Here is a 23148-nt window from a genome sequence, read left to right as displayed (position 1 = left end):
CATCACCATCACCATCACCATCACCATCACCATCACCATCACCATCACCATCACCATCACCATCACCATCACCATCACCATCACCATCACCGACTCAACGAACCTCACGACCCTTCCTCCTTCCTCTCATGCCCCGCCGTCGCCACCTGTAAGATCGCCTCCTCCAACCCAGCGACATGCACGACCTCGATTCCCGCCTCGGTCAGTCTCCTCCTGCCCAGATTGACACCGACAAAAGTCTCCGGCTCACTGACGCCAACATAAACCCTTCGGATGACCGGTGTTCCATCTGCGCGGGCCAACGCCAGGATGCGGTCGACGCAGGGCGTGTTCCCCGCCGAGCGCCGATTGCAGGGCTCCATGGTGGTGTATAAGGCGAGGAGTCCCTCGGCGGAGGAGCCGTCGTCGGTGTCGCCGCTGGCACGTTGTTGAGCTGAAGTCTGGAATTCCCGCGCGAGTTTCTCGCCGAGGACGTCGACGGAACAGCCGTATCGCTGGGCCAGTTTGATGAAGCAGCTCTGTTCCGCGTGGGTGTTGCCCGCACATTCGAGCGTGTAGCCTGTGGTGAGGACTTCGGCGGCCGGGCTGGAGTCGTGGGCGACGAGGCAGGCGCCGACGCAGAAATTGGTCGGCTTGGGAGGGCTGCGGCCGGCTTCGGTCAGGGCCAGGCGCATGAAATGGAGAGGCGAGGTTCGTTCTTCGAGAGACATTTTTTTTCCGATCGTGAATTGTAATACTGCAGGTATTCACTCGTCGTGGATAGCTATCGCTATTATCGCATAGGCAAGGAGGATGGTACATGGTATCTTCCCTCTGGCTCATCATCAGAAATGATGCATGGATGCAAAGTCCCACCACCCCGCCTTCGCCTGTATTTGTGACCAGATGTGAGCCACCACGACTCTAACAACATCATCAGGAGAGAGACAGCTGGTCACAGACCGAATAACGCAGTGAGAACGCAGACCTTCATACTCATACATATCAAACCTGCTCACTCCCAAGTATACAATCCATTCTTCTTCCTCTCCACCATCCACCTCTCACACCAAGCCTTCATCCTCTCCCGGCTTTTCTGACTCCCGATGTTCACCGTGGGGATGATCTTCTCGATGCGCAACGCACAGCAAAACATGGTGAGCTCCCGGAAACTGGAGTGCTCGCTGTACGGGACCCCGAAACAGCTGGCGCGGCTGGAGCTGCCGCGCTGCGGGACCAGGTCGCGCATGCTGTACGCGCTCCTCCAGTTCTCGCCGTGCAGCACGTTCTGCACCGGCGGCGACTCGATGAAGCGCGTGTTGGGCGGCCGGTAGTTCCAGCCCGAGGGCCGGAACCCCACCGCGCGCGTGAAGTGCGGGAAGAAATCGCGCAGGTAGTCGTCGAGGGTCTCGGCGCGGATTTCGAAGAGCGGCGTCATGTGGACTTGGGCCTGGCGCGGGTCGGAGGTCATCAGGGCGTCGAGTTCGGGGTCCTCGAGCGCGGCGACGATGCGTTGCTTGGAGGGCGGGGCGTAGATTTTGGAGTTGAGGGCGTTGGCGATGCCGACGCAGATGCGTTCTTTGCCGATGCTGTAGGTGCCGACCACAACCAGTAAACGGCCTCGGCTCTTCTTCTCGTGGGCAGACGAGAGAATCTGTTGGCTTTGATGTGGGTTCTTCTCGATCTTGATGTCGTGCATGCTTGCAACATCGTCGTCTTCCGTCGACTCAATCTTGACGTCAGACTGCGATTCCTTTCGAACAAACTTCGCCATTCCCTCGCCTGCCCTTTGCCGCTTCATCTGTTCCCATCCATCGGTCTCATCCGGCGTGTCTTTGCTCAAGCATACGCACATGTCTGCACATGCTTGAATGACAGCCTGCTGGTTCGGAAAGGCATATTTCGGGTTGAGATATGTGGTGTCCAAATAACACACATCGATCTTCTGCTCCTCGGATTTTCCGCTCAGCTTATTTCGAACCTCGGGCATGAGAAGGGGATGCTCGACATGCATTTTGCAAGCTCGAAAGTCGCCGCAGTGGAGTATGCGTTGTAGGCGAGGGTCGCCGTTGGTCTTTTTGCCGATGACTTTCTCGAATAGAAACAGAGAGCTACCTGGACAGTGATTCGCTGAGATCATTGTGACCTTGACTCCTTTGGTGCCTGGAACATCCACAGTCTGCTCAAACTCTAGTGGAACCACAAACTGCGCATCCACTCGAAGCTGCTGGCGAACAAGATTGGCCGTAACTTTGGAACAGTAGATGGGTCCATGATTCCACGTCGATGTCAGGCCAATGTAGTGATCACTGTGAAAGTGACTGAGGAAATATGCCCTGCACCCCGCGACTGCTCCATACCGGAATGCATCGACGCAGATGGACAGCCCTGGTAGGATCTTGTAGAAAGGGCAAGTACGTTGGTACGCAGGCTTGCCACGCGAGGCATTTTCTCTAGCGGCGGCCTCTGCCCACGCAGCATCCTCTGCGTGACCCGACATAAGTCTGTTGAACGCGGAGCCGCCATTCATGCTAGCCTCTCCTAACACAAACGGACTTGCTTGACCGGGCTTGGGCGGTCTGACGACTTTGCGATACTGATCGGCAGAAGGCGAATGGTTCAGGCGTGATGCAGGAGCTGCTTCGGTAGCAGGCTTTCGTTCGGGCAGGGGTGTAGGATTTCCATCCAGGCAATTGTTGACATGGATACCTGCATCTTGCTCGCTCGCCGGCCCAAGGTCAATGTTGCATATCGGGCAACTCTTCGTGGGTGTCTCAGGGGGCGAATCCACCAGCATAACGCTTCGCTTGCTGTCACCTCCCTCAATCGCCGTATCCAATTCGGCGCATTCCAGTTGGGCCTGCTCCTCCATGTAGCGACGCTCCCGGTATTCGTCTCCTTCGTCGAACAGATCCTCATCGAAATCCGCCATGTCATTGAACTCTGTGAAATCCATGCCCGCTCCTTCCTGAGTTTCCTGCTTGATCAGCGGCGCAACAGCCTCGACTTCCTCCAATGTTTCCTGTTTCATCAACGGCGGAGCAAGCGGAGTTTCGACCGCCGGCGCCGCGGCAGACTGGACCGTTCTTTGCTCAGGAGTGGCCTGCTGCTCGTTGCGATTCTCTTCCACCGTCTCCTCTTCGTCCTCCCCTTCACTATCTGAAGCATCCAGAAATGGGCCTCTCCTCTTCGCGCCGGTATTGACTTCACTTCCGCTCCTCCCTTTCAGCTCCAGCTCAGCGGAACCTGCCCGTCTCCCTCCATCCTCTACACTGATCCTCCGCCTTTTGACAGAATAATCACTCTCATTCTGTCTGACGTCATCCAAGTCCTCCTCTGGCACAAGCACCTCTTCCTGGACGATTTCGCGATTCTCCGAATCCTCTTCCGCCAGAGATGGCTTGTAGAAGCCGATCTTCTCCTGCACGAAAAGTCCTCCGCCCGCAGCGTTGGGATGGTCCTCGGACTTTTTGAAGAAGGTCAAAATGCTCTTGTTGTTCTGAGCGCTGGACTTGGATTTGATCGGGGTGGTCCTGGAATTCGCGGTCGATGTCCGGCCGAAACTCGGTTTGCTCTTGGCCGTGGCGGCGGGCATTCTGGGCGCAGGCACGCTGGGCGGTTTGGCGAGGGTGAAGGGCGTTTTGCTGGGTCGGGAGGGTGGCGTGGGAGGTCGGCCGAGGAGGGTTCCGTTGTGGTCGTCTGGATCCCGGAGTTGTCGGAACATGGCCTGGGAAATACGGATTCGAGGGATCGAAGGGGAGGAAATGGTCACATTGCTTGTACAAGCATCGCTGGTGAAGAGCAGGAATGCGAGCGCACGAGATATCTTTCCGGAGACGTGAAAAGTGCACGCGCGGGAATGCACGCCTGTGTCCCGCAAATGCATTGCAAGTCGCCACTTCCGGCCAGGGAATGCAGGTACCCAAACCCTAGTCACAAGCCATCCCATCCAGCTTTCACATGGAAATACACAGCAACTCCAGACCTTCCACGATCTCATGATATTACCATCGGCGCAGACCTCTCCGACGCCTCTTCATCCCGATAACAATATTCCCCTTCGGCACAATGTCCGCCTCACTAGCTCCCGAATGCAACGAAGTGAAAGAGTACGTCCCTCACCAAACTCGTCCATACTGAAGATCGAAGATGAACCCTAACCATCGTGATGACAGACGATACGACACCTGCTTCCTCAAATGGTACAGTGACAGTATGTCGTCCGAACAGGACCACGAGCTTTTCATCGATGGGCGCTAAATTCTCTCGAAAGAATATCTCCGCGGCACAGCCACGACCGACGATTGCGCGCCCTTGTTCACACAGTACCGGAGTTGCCTCGAGGTGAGTTTTTGGCAATCCCTTGAGGGAAGGCGTATATGCGTGCAGCCACGACATTGAGCCTGATCAATCGCTGACATATGGATTTCCTCTGGCACGGACAGAAAGTGCTGAAGGAGCGCGGCATCGATACCATGCTCGAAGAAGCCCGAGCCGACAATCGGGAGAACGACGCCGAATATCTCCGTCCTTCGACGAAATCATGAGGGTCGTTGAAAGGCTACCGATGGCATTTGGATATTCCTTCCCGACAGGCGAACTGATGGGCCTCGCAGAACGACGTGCTGCACTGGTGATAGCCGTCGGATGTCTGACCGTCAACACATGATCTTGACACTCTCCTCTCTCTCTCACACTCCCACTCACGACCTTTTAAAGATCTAGATCTATGATAATGTACAATTTTGCTTCGCATCACCATATGTTCCAATTGAAAACCTCACTTGACTTCCACCTCACTTGACTTCCACCTCACTCTCCGTCCCGTATTGAACCTCCCTATCCCACCTGACCAGCGCCGTCCACGGACTCCTCAGCCACGCCTCCAACTCATGCAACAGCAGCACCGCGTTCCTCCGGCCCAGGAACTCCGCCAGCAGCTCCGCCGCCTTCCCGTCCGCACCCTTGACGTCGAAAGCCCGGAGCACCGCGACGATATACTCGACGAGGTAGCCCCGCTGCGGGATGTCGAGGAAGGAAAAGACCGCGAGCTCGCGACGCAGGAAGATCCTCGCGCGGGATTGCAGGGCAGAGGAGAGAGCGAAGTCCCTGGCGGCGAAATCGCGGTGGCCGGAAAGCGCGTTGCTGCCGATGCGTTGGGAGAAGCGGTTTCGTGCGTAGATCTGGCGGCGGAAGAGCAAGGCTGGATCTGATGATGATGACTCAGATCGGGATGCTGCAGACGCAGATGCAGATGGGTGCCATCGCGTGCCTCGCCGCGGCGATGGCAGATTCCGAGACAGCAGCGACGGCGACGGCGAAGGTCGCGCGATAGCAAGCTCGGATGATCCAGCTTGGCGGGTTGAGGATGCCTCCCCGGTGACAGCGGCGGTGGGAGCAGGCTTCTTCGGCGAGAATGTCTTGAAATCATCCGGAGCTCGCCAGTCATACTGCACACTCACGACATCCGCCTTACACAGCGGACACGAGGCCTTCTCCTGCAGCCATGAGGCGAGACACAGGAAGTCGAAGCTCAGGTGGTTGCAGGGCGCAGCGATGGCGCGCTCGGTGATGGGCTCGAGGCAGATGACACAGGGTTCGAGAATGTCTCGCGCCCTTTTGTCGCTGCTACCAGCGATGCTTCGAAGATTTGTCTCGGAGCGGCGGAGGGGGAATCTAGCAGATCCCTGTGTGTTTTCATCCTGTTCGGGTGTCTGTGGTTCGCGCGATGCGTTCTCGTCGATAGTACGCTCAAAGGCGGCAGTGGAAGTACGATGTCTCGCTTCGTCGTCGTCGCTGCGGGGAGGTTCAAGATCCATGCGGCATCGTGGGATGATCTGGCAGTAAGCGAGCACCTGCGCCGTCTTGTCACGCGGATCTAGGAGTAGCCGCCGCAGTAGTGAGATCTCGCAGGATGATCCTGGGGTGGATCTGTACGTTTCGATCGCAGCTGGAGGGTAGTGAGGTGCGCGAATAATGATGTCTCAGATGGAGATGTGGAAGGGTGCAACCCTAACCCAGTTCGCATACAGGCGCGCAGCAAATTTGTGGTAGCGAGATTCGCGATGCACTGCTCTAGCAGAATCCGCAGATCCCTTGTCGCAGCACCACCTGTGAACTGCACTCCACGGCAGTCGGAACCTGCTTGGAGTGTACAGTAGCAGACACGGGAAATGCACGCCGACGTGTCTAGTCGGGCAGATCACGACGGACATAAGCACTATTTGATTAGAATGCGCTTCGAGGAAACTCTGAATTCGGACCCGCCGTGGAGCGTGACGTCACGGGACAGGAAGCGCAAGTGGACCTCTTTATTTTCGGATTGCCCAAATGCCGGGGAGCACCTCGGGAGGATAGGAGGATGCCGTCATCGAGATGTTGAGAGAGTTGATTTCGAGAGTCTGGTGAAATGATCGTGTGTAGAACAAATGTGCAGAGACGGCACAGCTTTCTATAGGGAGAGGGATTGTATTTGGAAGTATCGCCAAGATGAATCAGCACACCGTGGTCGAGCCGGAACAGCATCAATGAAAATTAGAAAGATGATCAAATTAGCAGGGAAATGCCTCGGTCTATCTCAATGCTATCATCTAGAGAAATTTTGGTGATTCGTCATACGTCGTCCATCTCGAATCGAGTGGTGATGAGGAAGAAATGAGTAACAATGCGAGCAGGGGAAATGTGCAAAAGTACAGTATTAAGGAAATATGAGAGGACGCTCAAGAGACGCCGACGCGGAGATCATGACTTGGACCGCTTGAAAAATGCTAAGACGCTCTCCCGCTTGCGTAGCTTCTCCTCCTTCTTGATCAGTCGCACGGCGTCCGATATTAAATTCTCACTGCCGCGTCGGGGCTGGTCGTTTGGCGAGGCTCCGGCAGCGCGCTGCTCGCTTCGTGATCGGCGATCGTCGGATGGGTGGAGGTTTCTCGCTTTGGTGGTCGGCTTGCCCGGGATGTGAAGGTGTTGAAGCATGTCGCGGGCTTCGTCCCCACATTGCGAATCTTGTCGCCAGTTGGGTCGGTCCTGAGGTCGTGGGCGGCCACGCGGAAGCTCGGTGTGCTCGTCGGGAATCTCGTGCTGGGTCGGCAAGGTGAGTGGACCGTAAGGCATATCCTCTTCGCGGTCGCGGGCTAAGCGATATGCGGGAATGACGGGCTTGGCGAGAAATGAAGGGATCTCTTGTTGAAACTGAAGGCCAAAGGAGAAGTCGGGTTGGTAGGTCACCTTGGCCTCGCCGCGGCGTTTCTCGGCGTCGCCTGGACGGTAGCTCATGCGTTTCTGTCGGACCTCATCTTGGGCGTCGCGGCGTCGCGGCCTCTCATCGGATTTCCTCTCGGAAGATTTGCGCGTAGGCTTGTCGGAGCTCTCATGTTGTTGTGACGAGGAGATAGGGCTCAATGAGTCTCGTTTGCGGACAGGTTCGTTGGCATGGCTGACGGCAGTCACGGCTTCCGTCTCTGACATGCCAGCGCTTCGAGCCGCATGCATCTGCTTCGGGTTCATGGCCGAGGAGTCGGCATCAACTGGTATGGACACGGTGGGCCGTGAAGGGTTGGGTCGTTTAACGACAACATCGGGCATGCAGGTTGTGGTGGCCGCGAATTGTCGGGCAGCATTCTGCGGGACGAAGATGCTTCGGCGTTTGGAGGAAGACTCATGTCGTTCTCTGCGAGCCCGCTGGAGATCTAAATCTCGTTGATGGGCTTCCAGTTTTGCACAGAGCAGCTTGGCGTCGAAAGGTGCCTTTTGCTTGGGAGCGGGATGGATGGGGCCTTTGGAGGCCGGTCGGTGTCCAAGCATGGCGGGCATGGGCACACAAGGATTCGCGGTCGTCATTGTCGGATGACAAACAAGACACAGAATGGTGCTGGAGTCGGTGATAGGTGGTTGCTACACGGTCGATCACCACAAGGAGAATTACACAGGGTGGTTGTCTATCCCAGCTCGGCGAAAGGCGATGACGATGATCTTTATGTATCCAAGGGTACTGCACGAGAGAGCGAGACAAAGTCGCGTGCCTGTCGAGTCGGGACCACGGGTCGGTCAGGATGGGATGTCACTGAGTGGTAGGTTTGAGTCTATGGTATGGGTTGGTGACAATGATTAAAGGTAGAAGAGATTGGAGCGGTGTCATCACACGTACCGAAGAATGCCGTTGGTCGCGGCGTCATGCCCAATACATATATATGGGCCTCTGCTTCTTATTTTTGTCCGTGGCCAGGGCCTGGGCGGAAAAGTATGAGTGAACTAGGTTTTCGGCGAAAGACGGGCCATGCACGCCATACGTAGAGGTGGGTGTACGTTTGGGGGGGGGGGGTGTGTGTCTGTGTGTGTGTTGTTTGTCCACCTGGCGGTAGTTTGTGGTGTGGCATGATGCATACATACCTAGTACCTAGCCTAGGTATCAGTCAGTCATTTTACTACTACTGCTGCGACTACTACAACAGTCCTACAGCACCACATATTTCATTCTTACTGGATAACCAGTCTAGCCCAGTATTATTATTACCTAGGTGGTATTATATTAGGTCTAGTCTGCTGCAGTCGCGACACAGAGCTCGGCCATTTCGGCTGCCCGTACCGATCTACACGTCTGGTACACTTCAGTCTTCCCTTTCTTCCTCTCCGACTCTCTGTGGTGACAATGCAAAATGCACGCGTGCTCGTCTGGACCGGTGCACATACACCGACGACATGGTCGCCCAGAGACATTCTACGTTGTTTCCACCCCAACCGGCCCTGATCTCGGGTACGAGTGAGACTGAGCGCTCGTGGCGGACGGTCCTCCGCTGGGTCTAGCTAGGGCCGATTTGTGCCGAACTGATCTCGCAATTCGATGGGTTTGGATCGACTGAAACCTATGCTGAACCGGATGATTCAAACAGATTGAAAGAGACTGGGTAACAAAATATTGATAGCAAAGGGAACAAATCGAATTGAAATCGAAATGGCACTCGCTCAGCACTCATTCTCTCTCTCTCTCTCACACACACAGACACACTAACAAACAGACGGGCCGGACCCCACAACCAGAGGAACTCTATGTATGTACTGTACTGGACTGTACTGTACTGTCGCATTGTACTGTCTCTATTCCCCGGCCGAGGGGAGGTACAAGGTTTACAGGGCTGTCTTGGTCATTTCACTACTGCGCTGTACCACCATCGCGACAATGAAAACACGGCAACTTCCAGGAGAGGGTGAGGAGGATATCTGATGGGAAGTTCGCCAGTCATGATGCTCCACGGAAGTTCCCCGCGCATCCAAATCCCATCCTCCCATATGTGTTGGACGATGATAATGTGTAGCGACCTGTGAATCCTGAGCCTGGAGATGGTGAGGGCAGAGAAGAGCGGGCGGAAAAAATGTCATGCGACTCTGCCGGGCACGGGCTCGGACGACCGCTGGGCACTGCTGCAAGCCTCTCCCGTCCCTCGCGTCGCCCGTTGGACCACGAAAAGAAACGAGCCAGTGATCTCCCATCCGCATGTCACGCGATGCTCCATTTCCTTGACCCTTCCCGTCTTCTGTCCTCAAACCGCCTCTCCGTGTCCTCACAGGATATCTCTCGACGACGAATCAATCAATCAATCAATCAATCAATCAATCAATCAATCAATTGATAGCTTATTCCTCCCACAACGGGAGATCGTGCGTGGAGAGTACACCGCGATCTGGGAATGGTGTGGAAATATACCTGCATGTGCATGTCCCGCATGTTTTATGTAATATGTAATAAGACAACTTACCTACCAAACCCGTGGGCGCGCAGACAATGATTGATTGATGGGACGGTGAACCTGTTCCACACCCTGGCAAGCCTCACCGAAAAGCTGTCCCGAACACTTCAATCCGGCTTTCACGTGGTCTGGAGCCGCAGCAGGTACTTGTAAACCAGCAAGCAGATGCATGGTGGTCGACGGCTTGCCATCATCATCGATCAAAGTTGTCTTGGCCGAGTCCTCGTCGCATGACGAGAAAATGCTGGGCATTTCCCCAGGCAGGCGGGCATTGCCAGGGAAAGATTCCTTGTCTGGTTGCAGCCAAGTGAAAAGAGAGAAAAAAAAAGCCCGAGAAACCCAGTCGCCGACTGCTCTTTCGTGACCTTTTGACACACCCCTGTGAACCTACTGCACTGTCTCTCTGCACTGTACTGTAGATTGCACTCGTCGGCTCCCCGGCCCTGCGACAGGGGCATCGGTGGTAGAATGCGATCGAGGGCGAGGGAAAAGGCCATTCCCATGCAAAGGGCATGTGGCTGCCGCTAAGTCGCGCCCTCGTTCGAGCCTCAAATCTACACGAAGGCAGCCCTGCTCAGGTGCAGCAAAAGCCATCTCATCATGCATTTCTGGAGCTGGGGATAGATTGATAGGTATGTGGAAACCTGGTGAGGACGCACTTTATTACGGTGCATGTAATATGGACGATATCGGACATACATGCGGTCAGCGATGTCTTCGAACAATGTATGCATAATAATATAGGCACATTTATATATTGGTCTCCAGCAACTAATAACAATAAAATGGCCCCCGATTCTCCCCCCCTCTGGCCGAAAACTTTCCCAGCCGGCCTGCCGAAAATGAGTGAGATTTGGTGGCGGCAACTGTGGCTCACGCCGGGCTCTCCCCAGTGGGTGTCGGTTCGGTTCGTCACGGGACCGGACTTGAATTCTGTGCGCCACCAAACACCATATACCACATGCATCTCCCGCCGGAGCAGACGACAGTAATTGCTCTTGCTGCTGCTGTACGGGCTATTTTGACGCCAATACGCGAAAATGCTCCTCCCCTGCACATTGACCCCTGGTAAACCTTTCGTCACCGGCGTTGTATACCAATCCCAAGCTCTGAATCTGACATGGATCGCGACGACGAATCTACGCCTCAAATCTTTGAGAAAGGCCTCGGGTCCATGGTGGCAAGGATTGTTGGTCCGCATTCTTTCTCGATCCCGTACACATGCAGACACGCATCGATGGCATTCCCGATCGGACGGGCATCGCGATCACCATCATTATCCCGAGGTCGACTGCAGCCAAACATTTCCTTCTCGGCAATTGATATGGATCGCTATGACTGGCACCTGCATCGCAAAGCACAGCGCAGCACAGTATATAGTACACGCATCTCTTGGTAAGACGCGTCTAGGCTCATTCCTTCGCCAAACGACCGCTGTAGGATTCACATCCCACTCCTGCGCGCTCTATTTTTCCCAGCGCTCGTGCTCGCCACAGCGGATCTTTCTCGATGGAGATGCTTTCCAACTGTGGGCGTGTTTTCGCAGTATCGACAGCCTGCCTCACGGCAACCGATGATTCACGCACGGTACGTGCATGTTTCGCGTAATGGGCCGTTGCGCCGTTCTCTTCCCACTCGGGGAAAACCGTTGTTCGTCAATGACCACGCGTCGCGCACGGAGACTGCAATCCAAGCTTCCTGGAAGTGCGGAGACGAAAACGCTGTTTCAAGGCTCGCCAATACATGCCCGGACGTGATAGCATGTTTCGTGTTCTCGCGACTGGCCGCTCTTGTGCTTGGGTTTCCCCATGGAATGCCAAGACAACCAGATGTCTTCATGTCGTCCTTACCGCTCAGAAAATCACAGACTCAGGACTACCTTATCAGAGAATTTCTCCTGGACGTGAAAGGGAAGAATGCAACTGTGGATACACTGTACAACACCTCCAGCCGCGATCCCGAAAAGTGGCAGCAGAGTTTGGAACGTGCATTGTAGTGAGCAGGAGGCTGGCCGTGAGTTTTCATGCTTCCGCGGACGACCCTGAGAAGAAGGCACCGCCCTGCATGTAATTGCGAGACCCAAACTTTATCGTCGTCGACCAGATCCAATGGACAGGGTGGAGCTTATCAAGGGGATCTGCTGGTGGATATCGTGACTGCAGAATATATGCACATTCTTGACGATGAACTGGATTTAATCCCTGCGAGATGCACGTCGAGCAGCCTCGACCGATACATGTATATGCAATTCACTGAATGCTCGCGTCTGCCCTCCCATATCATTCCCAATCTCGAACACGCTCGCCCGCTGGTGCATCCAAGCAAGCTGGTTGTCCCAGCTCCCAATGCTGCCCCCTACGATCGCGCAGATATGCCCGCCGAGCACGGTAGAGTCGAACAGTATACGGCCGTCTCTACTGCCTGCCGTAGCCATGGATGTTCGTCAGGTCAAAGCAATCGTCTGGACGTCTCTCTCACCTATACTTCACCTGCAGCTTCGTTCGTTCCGTTTCATCATCTCGAGACATGAAATTCGGACCGTCACGCGAACAGGCACGCTCACACGTGACCATGACCATCACCCACTCTTATCGCCAACGTGGGGCAAACCCGATAACAGCGAGCAGTAATTCATTGCGCCCCAAGTGAAGGACCAGGAAGCTCCGGTGCATATTGATGGGAGAGAAAGTGGCGGACATGCAGCGGGCTCGGGGCCTGGTTCTGCCCAAGATGCAAAATCTACCACTCATGCCTACCGCTGCCGCGACTCGACCAATGCCTCATCGGATTGTTTTCCAACTCCTTCACGGGACCGTCTCCATAGACAAGTTCATACAACGCAGTGCTGTGCGCTGAACAATCAATCACCACCTAGTCCCGTTCTGCTCCCCAAAGAGATGCCGCACGTCATTGAGCCAGCCGTCGCGGCGTCGTCCTCCGACAAGATTATTGATAAAATTGCTGCTCTGCCTCCCGGAACAAACTACTTCTCCCTCGAATTCTTCCCGCCTAAGACCCAACAGGGCTTCTCCAACCTCCATGCTCGCCTCGTGCGCATGTCGCATTCGCTGCGACCGTTGTTCGTCAATGTCACCTGGGGTGCTGGAGGCAGCACGGCTTCCAAATCCCTCGCTCTGGCCGAACTCACCCAACACTCTCTCGGATTGACCACGTGCCTGCACTTGACATGCACGAACATGTCACGGAAGCTGATCGACGAGACATTGGACCAAGCGAAAGCACTCGGGGTGCGTAATTTGTTGGCATTGAGGGGCGATCCTCCCCGGAGCGCTGAATATCGAGATGATCGCGTGCCCGGTCAGGAGGAGGATGATAGCAATAAAGACTTCGCCTGGGCCGTCGATCTGGTCAGGTATATTCGATCGCGATATGGAGACTACTTCTGCGTCGGAGTCGCTGGATACCCCGAGGGACATTCCGATCAATCACATCCCGAACATCAATCGGTCGACCACGATCTCCCGTATCTGGTCGAAAAGGTTGCGGCCGGCGCAGACTTCATCATGACGCAATTGTTCTATGATGTGCAAGCATACGAGCGGTATGTCAGATTGCTGCGAGAGCACGACTCTGGTCTTTTCAAAACGATCCCTATCATTCCCGGCTTGATGCCGATCCAAAATTATCAAATTCTTCGACGCAGTACCAAATTGAGCCATGCCTCACTCCCTGACGACATCCTCAAGCGCGTCGAAGCGGTCAGAAGTGACGATGAAGCTGTGAAGGCGGTCGGCGTGGACATACTGAGCGAAATCGTTGAATCGTTGAAAGCATTGGACATGGCTGACCACAGAGGGTTTCACTTTTACACTCTCAATTTGGAAAAGGCTGTTGCACAAATCCTCGAGCGCTGCGACCTCATCCCTTGTTCCATCAGCCCCGATGCGAGTCCTGTGGGACGCAGCAGTGGTCCAGAAGAGGCCATCGAAGAAGAGACGGATGGCTTCATCGTCGTGCCGGATGCGGATCAAAGGAGGCGACGGAGATTATCCTCTCAGACGAATTCCCAGCCAGGCAACCGAGTGGTCGTATCACGAGAAAAGACGAAAGAGAACAGCAATCCCCACATCGCCGTCTTCGAGGCGCCGGATGATGAAGCAGGGGTACCCAAAGAAAAGATCAGCAGCCGAGCCAACACGCTTGCCATCTCAGAGGGTCGAGGTGCGCTAGGGCGAGAAGCCATTTGGGACGATTTCCCCAACGGACGATGGGGTGATGCTCGCTCTCCCGCATACGGTGAGATTGACGGCTACGGCACCAGTCTCCACGTGAGTGTCCCCGAAGCCAAACGCATATGGGGCGAGCCGTGCAGCGCATCCGACATCTCCCAACTATTCCGACGCCACATCGAAGGCCAAATCCCCTCCATGCCATGGTCGGAAGAAGCCCTCCAGCCGGAAACCCTCTCGATCAAAGCCGAACTGCTCTCCCTCATCGACCGCGGCTGGTGGACCGTCGCCTCCCAACCCGCCGTCAACGGGGTCCCCTCCACCGACGCCACCCACGGCTGGGGCCCCAGGAACGGCTTCGTCTTCCAGAAGCCGTTCGTCGAGTTCTTCGTGCCCGCCGGCGACTGGGCCACGCTGCAGGAGCGCTTCCTCGCCCACCCGCAGATCACCTACTTCGCGGGCAACGACCGCGGCGACTTCTCCAGCAACCACCCGGACAGCGTCAACCCGGTGACGTGGGGCTGCTTCGCCGGCAAGGAGATCATCACCCCCACCATCGTCGAGGCCGTGTCGTTCCGCGCCTGGCTGGAGGAGGCCTTCGGCATTTTCCTCGAGTGGCAGCGCGTGTACGCCCCGGGATCCCCGAGCAGCAAACTGCTGGAGAGCGTCCGGAGGGGGTATTGGCTGGTGAATGTCATCCACCACGGGTATCTGGAGCAGGGCGCCCTCTGGGAGGATCTGTTGAAGTGAAGGGGTGGTGACGACGATGACGATGCGAATGGGAGATTTCTAGCGAACGTTTCATGTGGCTTTGGGGGAGGAGAGGTGTAAGGAGTACGGAGCCGCGTGCTCTCAGGTGAAAATTTGAATTCTTTCCGAACGTGTCATCGGCGGTCTTCCGATGCTTGGGAATTTCTCCCTCATCCGCTTATGTATCGAGATGACTGTTACAAGTCTCTATCGCCTCAACGAACGCCACTAGGCGAAAGCAGCCCCTCCGGTCATTCATCCCCCCCTCTCCTCTCATCCCTCCTCCCTCTCCTCTTTTTCTCTCCCGCCTGAATCCCACCCCCGACGGCTCCCTCCCATCTCCACTTTCCATACCACCACCACCATCATCGTCATCATCATCAACCATCACCATCCCCTACCGGCCGCGGTTCCACTCCACACACTCCCGAAAAGTCACTCCCTTGCCGCCAAAGATATCCAAGGCGCTCCCGATCGTGAGGTCGACCCTCCCGCCGCTCAACCTCTCCACCAGCTCCAGATCGCCCAGGTTCCGGCCGCCGCCCGCGTAGGTGACGGGGATGGAGCAGATGGCGGCGAGGTGGGCGACCAGCGCCTCGTCGACGCCCGCCTGCAGGCCCTCGGCGTCGGCGGCGTGGATGAGGAACTCGCCGGCGTAGGGTTCGAGGAGGGCGATGTTCTCTGTGGAGGGGGCAAAGAAAGGGATTAGAGGGTGGGGACAAACGCCCGTGGGGGAACTTGCGCGCGGTTCTTACCTGCCGTGATCTCGAAATCCGTAATCGTCTGCCATTTGTCCATCGCCACGCGCCAGCCCGCGCCCACGCGCCGGCAGCTGAGGTCGATGACGAGCTTGCTCCGGTCGCCGTCGAGGTTCGCGAGCACGGACTCTAACCGCGCGAGGGAGAAGGTGCCGGAGGGGAAGAGGAAGGAGGTGATGATGACCTACCGGAGGACGGACGGAGACGAGGGACACGACGAATCAGCCGCCTGAAATTCTACAAAGGAGGAGAGAGAGAGAGAGAGGAGGGAAAAGAGAAGAGATGGGGGAAGATATATTGAAATGGAGAAATGGGTATGTAATTTTTCGTTTTGTGTCGCCTCCTCTCCCGTCTCGAGGATCCGGACAGATATGTAGTTGGGTACTGGGGAAAACAGATAGATAAATAGGTATATACCTTCTCCGCCCCCCTCTCGATCCACTCGCGCGCGTTCCCATCCTTGATCCCTCCGCCGACCTGCAGACCGCCTGGCCACGCCGCCAGACTCTCCCGCGCGGCCTCGTCGTTGCCCGGCCCGAGCATGATGACATGGCCGCCGCGGAGGTCGTTCTCCCGGTATAACTCCGTGAAGTAGGCGGCCGGGTGCTCGGAGGTGAAGTTGGTCTTCAGGGCGGAGGAGTCGGTGGTGAGGGTGCCGCCGACGATTTGTTTGACGGAGCCGGCGTGGAGGTCGATGCAGGGGCGGAAGCGAGTCATGGTTTGGCGGGTTGATTCAAGGAGGATGTGTTATTATGGGGGAGTGATGGAGTGATGAGGATACTGGGACGAGGATGTTGTTTTTGGGAACTATATTTTTTGCTGTTGTTGTAATGAGAGGTGAGTGACGAGGCCAATGATGGAGGGGTTCAGAAATGGAGATGGGAAAGTCAACCGAGCCTGGAGGGGCTACCCTACCCTAACGGCCGGCCTTAATGCCATGATGTCAGAACAGAGCATGTCGCGATGGGTTGTCTTCCATCACCGTTTCGATGGGAATCAGGCGATGGAGCAACATGTTCGCATATCTCCCCATGCATGCATCTTCCGTCAGATGACATGTCGTATATCGCTTGTGCATTGCTCCGATCGGAACCAAAACTCCGGGTGATATTCGGACATTGGGTGAAATCGAAGTCCCGTAGGTGGGTCCCTCGCGCGTGATATTCGCGGCGGACTCGACTGGAGAAAAAGTGGAGATCGAGTGTCTTCACCCAGACGGAGCCGCGATTTCAATGTGGATACCACACCGAGCGGCGGCGGGTCAAGGAGAATGACAGAGCCCGGACGAGTCAATCAGCGGCCAATTATAAACTCTCGCCATGACAAGAGTGAACGATCCACCCAGAGACACGATACGATATGCCGGAACGTCGGACGGACATATTTCGGAGCAGGAGGGTATTCAAGGAGCGACCTCCGAAAGCAGCGAGCGCCACACAATAAAGGCCTCGACCCATGAATATTCCAAAGGAATTCCATCATCCCACCATCACTCGCTCGAACGGAAGGCCGCCGGGATGGAAAGGTATTTGTGATCCAAGTCCAAGGCCAAGACTTGCCGGACGAGATCTCGCCCGGGGTAGCTTCTACCCCAGATTTCACAAAACCTCACGATGACGATGGAACCGCCGGGGCGACGACGCTAATGTCAACACGTGAGGTTCGCGGAGGAGGAGCCCATCAGTCATACGCAGGTAGGACAGGGATGGAGGCGGCAGACGGAGCATTTTCCCCTTTCAAGCGCGCGCGGCGGGTTCGAGTGAATGGAGGGATCCGCTCCGCCGCCGCTATATATTTCACACGAGGAAGGAAGAGAGGAAGAGAGAGGGGGGGAGAGAGAGGGCGTTTTTCGCCAAGAGGCCACCGCGCCGCGCCTAGATTTCCCCTTCGTAGGCAGGAGTGGAGTCCTACTGTACTGGGGAGTACTTCGTCGAAGGTGGACCGTGTGGAAGTGTTGTGGACTGACGGATCCCGAGTGCGGGCGAGTCATGACGGATCCGCCGACGCATCCATTCTTCTGGAAGGTCATTAGGCTCTCGCTCTTCTCGACTAGACTTGCCCTTGGGCATTGGAATGGTTCATAGCTATTCGTCCACGGCAGATCTAGACGGAGGAAGGTTTGTGTCATATCCAGACGCCGCGTGACACCCGACCGACCGGACGCGCGCGGAACTTGTAGTAGGGAAAGAGCCAAGCAAGCCATCTCTTTTGTTTTTTGTTTTTGGTGTGTGCCTCTTTGTAATAGAATGTATACTTTCGGGTCAAGTGTCGTTATCGATCTAGCAGTTGGAGCGAAAAGGAAGCGAGTCATTGATCGTTCCTCCCGATCAGTCAGAATCGCCGGTTGAAGCAGGATGGAATGTCTATTTATTACTATAGTACAATTTGGAGAGAAGAATAGAGATGGGATGGGGAAACGGTTCTCTCCTCCTGGCACTCCTCCCCCGCGATGATCTATCGACGGGCTAAATCGACTGCACACCACACTCTATCCCCACACAACTGGAGCAGCGATCCGGGGTAATAGTAAACAACACTTTCGTCCCTCTAGGAGAAAATAGAAAAAAGAAAGCGTGGAAGAAATTAATGCGTGCGGCTCGAGACGATGTGGCGTGGTTAATCCCATCGCGACCCTACTCGACCTTCTAATTCGCCGGCGGCGGGTAATGCGCACGGGAAGCCTCTTCTCTCTGGCTCTCTCTCTCTCTCTCTCCACACACACACAAGCTCTGGGAAAGAGGCGCCATGTGAGGATCGCGTGGGAAAGAAAACGTGATCGTGGCTTGCGGGTCGATGTCTGTCCCTCGCGCCTGGGCATTTGCTCTCTTTGGGAGATGGTGTAGGATAGGGTATCGTGTTGTACTGTGGATATACCATATGATTGTATGTTGTGTGATGTGGCGTGGTCAGTGGCAAAGGGACTGACTTAGGGCTGGTTGTTGCTCATTCTGTTGATTGATTGATTGATTGAATCTGATGATGCTCTCATGGTGATGCTCGTGCTCAGATTTTGGGAGATGTCTGTCTGCCTGCCTGCCTGCCTGTCCGTCCCATCGGATATTGTGGCCAGAGACGGAGATATGTGCTGGTCCAAGACAGCGAGAAGGACAGTCGAACCGCTTGCAGGTCGATAGCTGCACGCCTGAAATGCACGAGCGACCACGCTTATCCCGCCGCGTTTGCCATTGGAGATCCAACAGCCAAACCTCAAATAATTGTCATCTGTCAACGAATGGAAAGGGAGGATGCTGCATCACATCATCGATTGCATATCGAAAGTGAGGTCTTCGCCATCAGCGAACATGCCTTGCGCCGTCGGAGCTCCATGCTGATGATGGACAATCGATATTGCCCAAATGAGGCATTTGCGACGCCGCACCTTTTTAGCATCGCACGTGTCCGCCGGTCGGGAACCATGTGTACCTAGGTGGTCTGCTAAAAGTTGAAAATCGTTATGGGGAGAGATGAACACAATACGGAATCACCATAGAACATTGTCACACCGAAGATTTCGCGGCTCCGACACCGCGACACACACACACACATGGCACATCTCTTCTTCTTCTCTTGTGTACAGTACACACATGGGTTCGATCTCTCAAATTGAAATCCATCGCGATTCATGATGGATGTCCACCCCGGGGAAAGGACGTGGTGTGAGTCTAGAAGGACCCGCCACCATCGTCTGATTCGGGGAACTGTCCCATGTGCGCACTTTTCTCTTGGCGGTGTTGGTCCTAGTTTTAGTCCAGCAGCGCTCCGATAGGAACCATCATTTCCCCGCACGTGTGTCCCTGGATTCGGTGGTGGTGGGAGTGGTGGTGCTGCTGCTGCTGTTTGATGTCAGGAAGCTTTGCGACAGGAAGAGCTTGCTTCGTCGATAAGGATGTCCTTCGCTATCTATGTGATGGGAGCGCGTATGGAAGGGCCCAGTGCTCAGGTCCCCTTGCTGCAATCATCTCCCAGGGTATCTATGGGCATTGATCGGCGAATCGAGAGTGAAATCCCGAAATGAGACGATGGATTCGCGATGATTAAGGTTGTCATCGTCTGGGGCGCCCTGGTTGCGCCTGAAGGATCGCAGTCGTTGCGCGGCGGGCGAATGCGCAGGACAGACAAGTCGAGCAGCGATGGATACTGACTGGACTGTATTCCCTGCAGACAGAGCCATCACAGAGCAGCCCTGAAATGGTATGAACGAGGCGTGCAAGAATAGGCGCCCCGCTAATAACCATCACAGGCAAGACACGCTAAAAGGTGAGATATGCTGCTGGTCCATGGCTCTTTTCCCTCCCATAACCACCTAGGTAGCATGCTTCGGCTTATTCTTACTTCAAATACAGTGTCCACACACACACATACCTACACACATACACACACACACACACACACACACATGGTCTACTAGATATTGTAGCTCTAGTGGGAGCATGGTGCGCCTCATTAGCTAGTCTGACTCAATTGGTTCGTGTTGGGTCTTGGCTTGTGTAAGATGTGGATCTCTGAGAGCCATGTGAAGCCAGCATCAGATCTCCACTGGATATCGGAGCCCGGGTGGGTGTGCACATGTGTGCGGGCGACGGGATGAGATGAGGTGAGTTGGTGTCTACAGATACGTACCGTACTGTACTGTACTGCAATGTATAGCGTACCACCTCCATTGGGCACATGGCAGGAGGGAAAAAGAAGCAGTAGAAGCAGGCGAGACGAGGCGAGGCGCATCCTGAATTGGACTGGACTGGAACTGAACAGTAACGCAGCGGTACTGTTCTGCAGCTTCTCTCTCTTCGGCAGGTCCACATCCACCACCACCACCATGTACAACAGCACAAGTACACTTCTGTCGCGAACAGCTACAGTCCTCCATGTCTCGGCGTACATGGCCATCTAACATTCACTGCTGCTCTCCTCCCGTCCGCGTGCATACAAGAAGCTCGCCTGTGCCCACCGCTGCTTCACTTATCCCTCCGTGTAGCCTTCTGTCGTCCTTCCATTGTCTGTCTCATTGCCGCCTGTGAAGCGAAGATTGCGCCCTCTCTCTGTACAGCAATCAGAGCGATTGAACAAGAGCGGCCAGCCTGACAGCTACATCACTTCACTTCACCAACACTATCGCCAAACAACATCTGCATCCATCACCAACCGTTGTCCTCGGACAATCAACCTTCACAATGGAGCAGCATGCCGACGTCGAGAAGGTCGGCACCCAGACACTCCAACGCGAGACGTCTGCCGACTCGAACAAGTCCGATGGCATCGATTCGCGTATCAACGCCCTCACGCCTGCGGAGCAGAAGGCTGTCATTCGCCGCATCGATATTCGATTGGTCCTGACATTGGGCTTCATGTACTGTGTCTCGCTGATGGACAGGTAAGAGAGCATCGCGAAGGAGACCCGAATGGCGAACCGACGAGATCGCCCTTCACACGAACGACGCGAATCTGACTTTGTGGTTTTTCTCTTCTCTCTACAGAACGAATCTCGGTATCGCTGCTGTTGCGGGCATGACCGTCGACTTGAAACTATACGAAGGCTTCCGCTACTCCATCATCACCCTCGTCTTCTTCCTCACCTACGTGCTCCTGCAACCCGCCGCGACCGTCGTGCTGCGCAAATTGGGCCCGAGGATCTTCCTGCCCGCCATCACCATCGCCTGGGGTATCGTCATGATCTGCTTCGGCTTCGTCAAGGTCTGGACTGAGATGATCGGTCTTCGTCTTCTCCTCGGTGTTCTCGAGGCCGGTTTCTTCCCGGGTGCAGCCTACGTGCTTTCATGCTGGTACCCTCGATACGACCTTCAGAAGCGCTACGCCGTCTTCTACCTCATCGGTAGCTTGTCGTCGGCTTTCTCTGGTATCATGGCCTTTGGATTTGATCAGATGAGCGGCCTCGGCAACTTGGGTTCGGACTACGGCAAGCGCATCCTGGTCAACCCCAAGAACCCCTATGCTGGAGTTGCATCCATCCAGGGTGGTATTGCTGGCTGGCGATGGATTGTGAGTGACACACATCTCTAGTCAGAGGACCGTTTTATGAAAGAATGGAGAGCTAACGTGACAATGTCCCCTCACAGTTCATCATGCAAGGTATCATCACCTGTGTCGTCGCCATGGTTGGAGCCTTCACCATTGCCGATTTCCCCGAAAAGGCCGCCACCAAGTCCAAGTCATTGGCTATGGCATTCCTTTCCCAGAAAGAGGCGGACTTCATCGTCGCCCGTATTGAGAGGGACCGCAGCGATGCCATCGCCGAGCCCTTCAAGCTCGGCACCTACCTCAGGGGCGCCCTCGACATCAAGATCTGGGCCTTTGCCGCACTCTTCGGCCTGACCACCACCGTCACCTACGCCATCGCCTACTTCCTTCCGCAGATTCTGACCGGAATGGGCTTCACCGCTGGCGCCGCCCAGTGCCTCATCGCCCCGCCCTACGTGGTTGCAGCCATCTGGATGTACATCTGCGCCATCTACGGTGACAAATATCACTTGCGAGGACCTTTCGTCGTCATCAATGCCCTTCTCGGTGTCATCGGTGTGCCCCTCCTCGGCTTCTCTACCAACAACGCCGTTCGTTACTTCGGTGTCTTCCTCGCGACCACCTCCGCCAACGCCAACGTCCCGACCGTGCTCAGCTACCAGGCCAACAACATCCGTGGCCAGTGGAAGCGCGCTCTTGCGTCCGCCACGCTCGTCGGCATGGGTGGTGTCGGCGGTATCATCGGTTCGACCGTCTTCCGTGATCAGGACAAGCCTGGCGTAAGTTTTGCCCTCCCTTGCCTACTTTCACTTCCACCACTCCTGTGGCCAAAATGTCAAACCTGGACACGAATGCTGACTTCTCTCCTCGTATAGTACGTCCCTGGTATGATCGCCTGTATCATCGCGTCCGCCCTGATCATCCCGATCGTCGCCCTCCTCGACTGGAAATTCTACCGCGCCAACAAGCGCGCCGCCGCCGGTGGCAAGGTCATCGAGGGCCTGGAGGGTTTCCGATACACCCTGTAGAAAGAGCAGGAGCTGAGCTGAGCGTGTTTGTGGACATGACGCCCTGGATTGGGCGGAGCGAGCCTGTCGGATATGGGAAAAACCATGACGGCTCGTCTTCCTCTATCTGTCTGACGCTCTGTCCACACGATGTGTGTGTTTTGTGATACGATACCCGTTCTTGATGACTTTTGCAGATAACGCTTTTATGAGACAAAAAAACATCATTTTTCAACTTCTCACTAGTGAAGACATGGTTACGATGTGATGTGACGATGTAGTCTTCCGAGATGCCGTGTCCGCAATGTGAGAAAATCTGTCTCGTATGCATGATCTCGGCCATCGCGACCTATCGATCTGGAGAGCGTTCTCCTTAGGGATAGTTCGACGGCAATTATTGTGAAGGGGATGTCACAGTACTACCTACCATCTCACATGCACACAACATGAACTGATGGAAAGCCGAGGCAAGCGCGACTTTCACAGGGTCTTTGCACAATCTGGGGAAGATCTTGCACGTGGAGAGTACCTAGTCAAGCCCGGGCGCATCCATGGGCTGCTGAACGGATCGGACCCATACTGACCGACGACGGCTGACTCGTGTGGCTGGGCCTCCCTCATCATTATTACCACAGCACCGTCCTCCTGCGTACCTAGTAAGAGAGGGAATGACGACAACCTCTGACACCCAAAACACTCCATAGATATATCATACAAGAATCTACACAGGACATACACAGATATA

The 23148-nt window shown here is 55.4% G+C and overlaps 10 protein-coding genes across 10 annotated transcripts in view; 3 read left to right on the top strand and 7 right to left on the bottom strand.

Moving 5' to 3' along the window:
• Nucleotides 1-887, bottom strand: part of K489DRAFT_185930 (uncharacterized protein) — a 1167-nt gene extending 280 nt beyond the window's left edge. The window contains exon 1 of the mRNA XM_033599492.1: nucleotides 1-887. Within this exon, the coding sequence (XP_033461647.1) occupies nucleotides 105-710 (606 nt within the window). The 5' untranslated portion in view covers nucleotides 711-887 and the 3' untranslated portion in view covers nucleotides 1-104.
• A 107-nt stretch (nucleotides 888-994) lies between these two features.
• K489DRAFT_388013 (DRMBL-domain-containing protein) lies at nucleotides 995-2911 on the bottom strand (the record flags this gene model as incomplete). Its single annotated transcript, XM_033606373.1, has 1 exon — nucleotides 995-2911. One exon carries the CDS (start codon nucleotides 2909-2911, stop codon nucleotides 995-997), a length of 1917 nt encoding a protein of 638 aa, XP_033461646.1.
• A 1088-nt stretch (nucleotides 2912-3999) lies between these two features.
• On the top strand, nucleotides 4000-4776 carry K489DRAFT_379042 (uncharacterized protein). The gene is made up of 4 exons (XM_033604556.1): nucleotides 4000-4088; nucleotides 4155-4192; nucleotides 4253-4323; nucleotides 4425-4776. Exons 1-4 carry the CDS (start codon nucleotides 4048-4050, stop codon nucleotides 4524-4526), a joined length of 252 nt encoding a protein of 83 aa, XP_033461645.1. The 5' UTR covers nucleotides 4000-4047; the 3' UTR covers nucleotides 4527-4776.
• Nucleotides 4776-5798, bottom strand: K489DRAFT_369462 (uncharacterized protein; the record flags this gene model as incomplete). The annotated part of the gene is made up of 1 exon (XM_033603035.1): nucleotides 4776-5798. One exon carries the CDS (start codon nucleotides 5796-5798, stop codon nucleotides 4776-4778), a length of 1023 nt encoding a protein of 340 aa, XP_033461644.1.
• A 735-nt stretch (nucleotides 5799-6533) lies between these two features.
• K489DRAFT_379041 (uncharacterized protein) lies at nucleotides 6534-8118 on the bottom strand. Its single transcript, XM_033604555.1, has one exon. The coding sequence runs from the start codon at nucleotides 7816-7818 to the stop codon at nucleotides 6721-6723; it is 1098 nt and encodes a 365-aa protein (XP_033461643.1). The 5' UTR covers nucleotides 7819-8118; the 3' UTR covers nucleotides 6534-6720.
• Nucleotides 8119-12619: 4501 nt separating this feature from the next.
• On the top strand, nucleotides 12620-14662 carry K489DRAFT_316094 (methylenetetrahydrofolate reduct; the record flags this gene model as incomplete). Its single annotated transcript, XM_033601132.1, has 1 exon — nucleotides 12620-14662. The coding sequence occupies one exon, from the start codon at nucleotides 12620-12622 to the stop codon at nucleotides 14660-14662; it is 2043 nt and encodes a 680-aa protein (XP_033461642.1).
• A 397-nt stretch (nucleotides 14663-15059) lies between these two features.
• K489DRAFT_316116 (1--5-imidazole-4-carboxamide isomerase) lies at nucleotides 15060-16137 on the bottom strand (the record flags this gene model as incomplete). The annotated part of the gene is made up of 3 exons (XM_033601134.1): nucleotides 15060-15343; nucleotides 15418-15604; nucleotides 15838-16137. 3 exons carry the CDS (start codon nucleotides 16135-16137, stop codon nucleotides 15060-15062), a joined length of 771 nt encoding a protein of 256 aa, XP_033461641.1.
• A 531-nt stretch (nucleotides 16138-16668) lies between these two features.
• Nucleotides 16669-17819, bottom strand: K489DRAFT_185847 (uncharacterized protein). Its single transcript, XM_033599491.1, has one exon. It carries the CDS (start codon nucleotides 17729-17731, stop codon nucleotides 17105-17107), a length of 627 nt encoding a protein of 208 aa, XP_033461640.1. The 5' UTR covers nucleotides 17732-17819; the 3' UTR covers nucleotides 16669-17104.
• On the bottom strand, nucleotides 17820-18455 carry K489DRAFT_185807 (uncharacterized protein). The gene has a single exon (XM_033599490.1). The coding sequence runs from the start codon at nucleotides 18236-18238 to the stop codon at nucleotides 17909-17911; it is 330 nt and encodes a 109-aa protein (XP_033461639.1). The 5' UTR covers nucleotides 18239-18455; the 3' UTR covers nucleotides 17820-17908.
• A 1772-nt stretch (nucleotides 18456-20227) lies between these two features.
• On the top strand, nucleotides 20228-22501 carry K489DRAFT_379035 (MFS general substrate transporter). The gene is made up of 4 exons (XM_033604554.1): nucleotides 20228-20791; nucleotides 20895-21417; nucleotides 21495-22175; nucleotides 22272-22501. Exons 1-4 carry the CDS (start codon nucleotides 20592-20594, stop codon nucleotides 22422-22424), a joined length of 1557 nt encoding a protein of 518 aa, XP_033461638.1. The 5' UTR covers nucleotides 20228-20591; the 3' UTR covers nucleotides 22425-22501.
• Nucleotides 22502-23148: the final 647 nt, after the last annotated feature.

Source organism: Dissoconium aciculare (genome assembly GCF_010015565.1).
Source record: "Dissoconium aciculare CBS 342.82 unplaced genomic scaffold K489scaffold_4, whole genome shotgun sequence".
Taxonomy (NCBI): Eukaryota; Fungi; Ascomycota; class Dothideomycetes; order Mycosphaerellales; family Dissoconiaceae; genus Dissoconium; species Dissoconium aciculare.
This window is presented reverse-complemented; position numbering and strand designations above follow the sequence as displayed.

Bases quoted from the DNA above. Each gene is read 5' to 3' on its own strand.
- K489DRAFT_379042 (XM_033604556.1), top strand. From the start codon at position 4,048: ATGTCCGCCTCACTAGCTCCCGAATGCAACGAAGTGAAAGA. The intron at 4,193-4,252 runs GTATGTCGTCCG...TTCTCTCGAAAG, and splicing joins CCTCAAATGGTACAGTGACA to AATATCTCCGCGGCACAGCC. The intron at 4,324-4,424 runs GTGAGTTTTTGG...TGGCACGGACAG, and splicing joins AGTACCGGAGTTGCCTCGAG to AAAGTGCTGAAGGAGCGCGG.
- K489DRAFT_379041 (XM_033604555.1), bottom strand. From the start codon at position 7,818: ATGACGACCGCGAATCCTTGTGTGCCCATGCCCGCCATGCTTGGACAC.
- K489DRAFT_185847 (XM_033599491.1), bottom strand. From the start codon at position 17,731: ATGACTCGCTTCCTTTTCGCTCCAACTGCTAGATCGATAACGACACTT.
- K489DRAFT_185807 (XM_033599490.1), bottom strand. From the start codon at position 18,238: ATGCCCAGGCGCGAGGGACAGACATCGACCCGCAAGCCACGATCACGT.
- K489DRAFT_379035 (XM_033604554.1), top strand. From the start codon at position 20,592: ATGGAGCAGCATGCCGACGTCGAGAAGGTCGGCACCCAGACACTCCAA. The intron at 20,792-20,894 runs GTAAGAGAGCAT...TTCTCTCTACAG, and splicing joins TGTGTCTCGCTGATGGACAG to AACGAATCTCGGTATCGCTG. The intron at 21,418-21,494 runs GTGAGTGACACA...GTCCCCTCACAG, and splicing joins TTGCTGGCTGGCGATGGATT to TTCATCATGCAAGGTATCAT.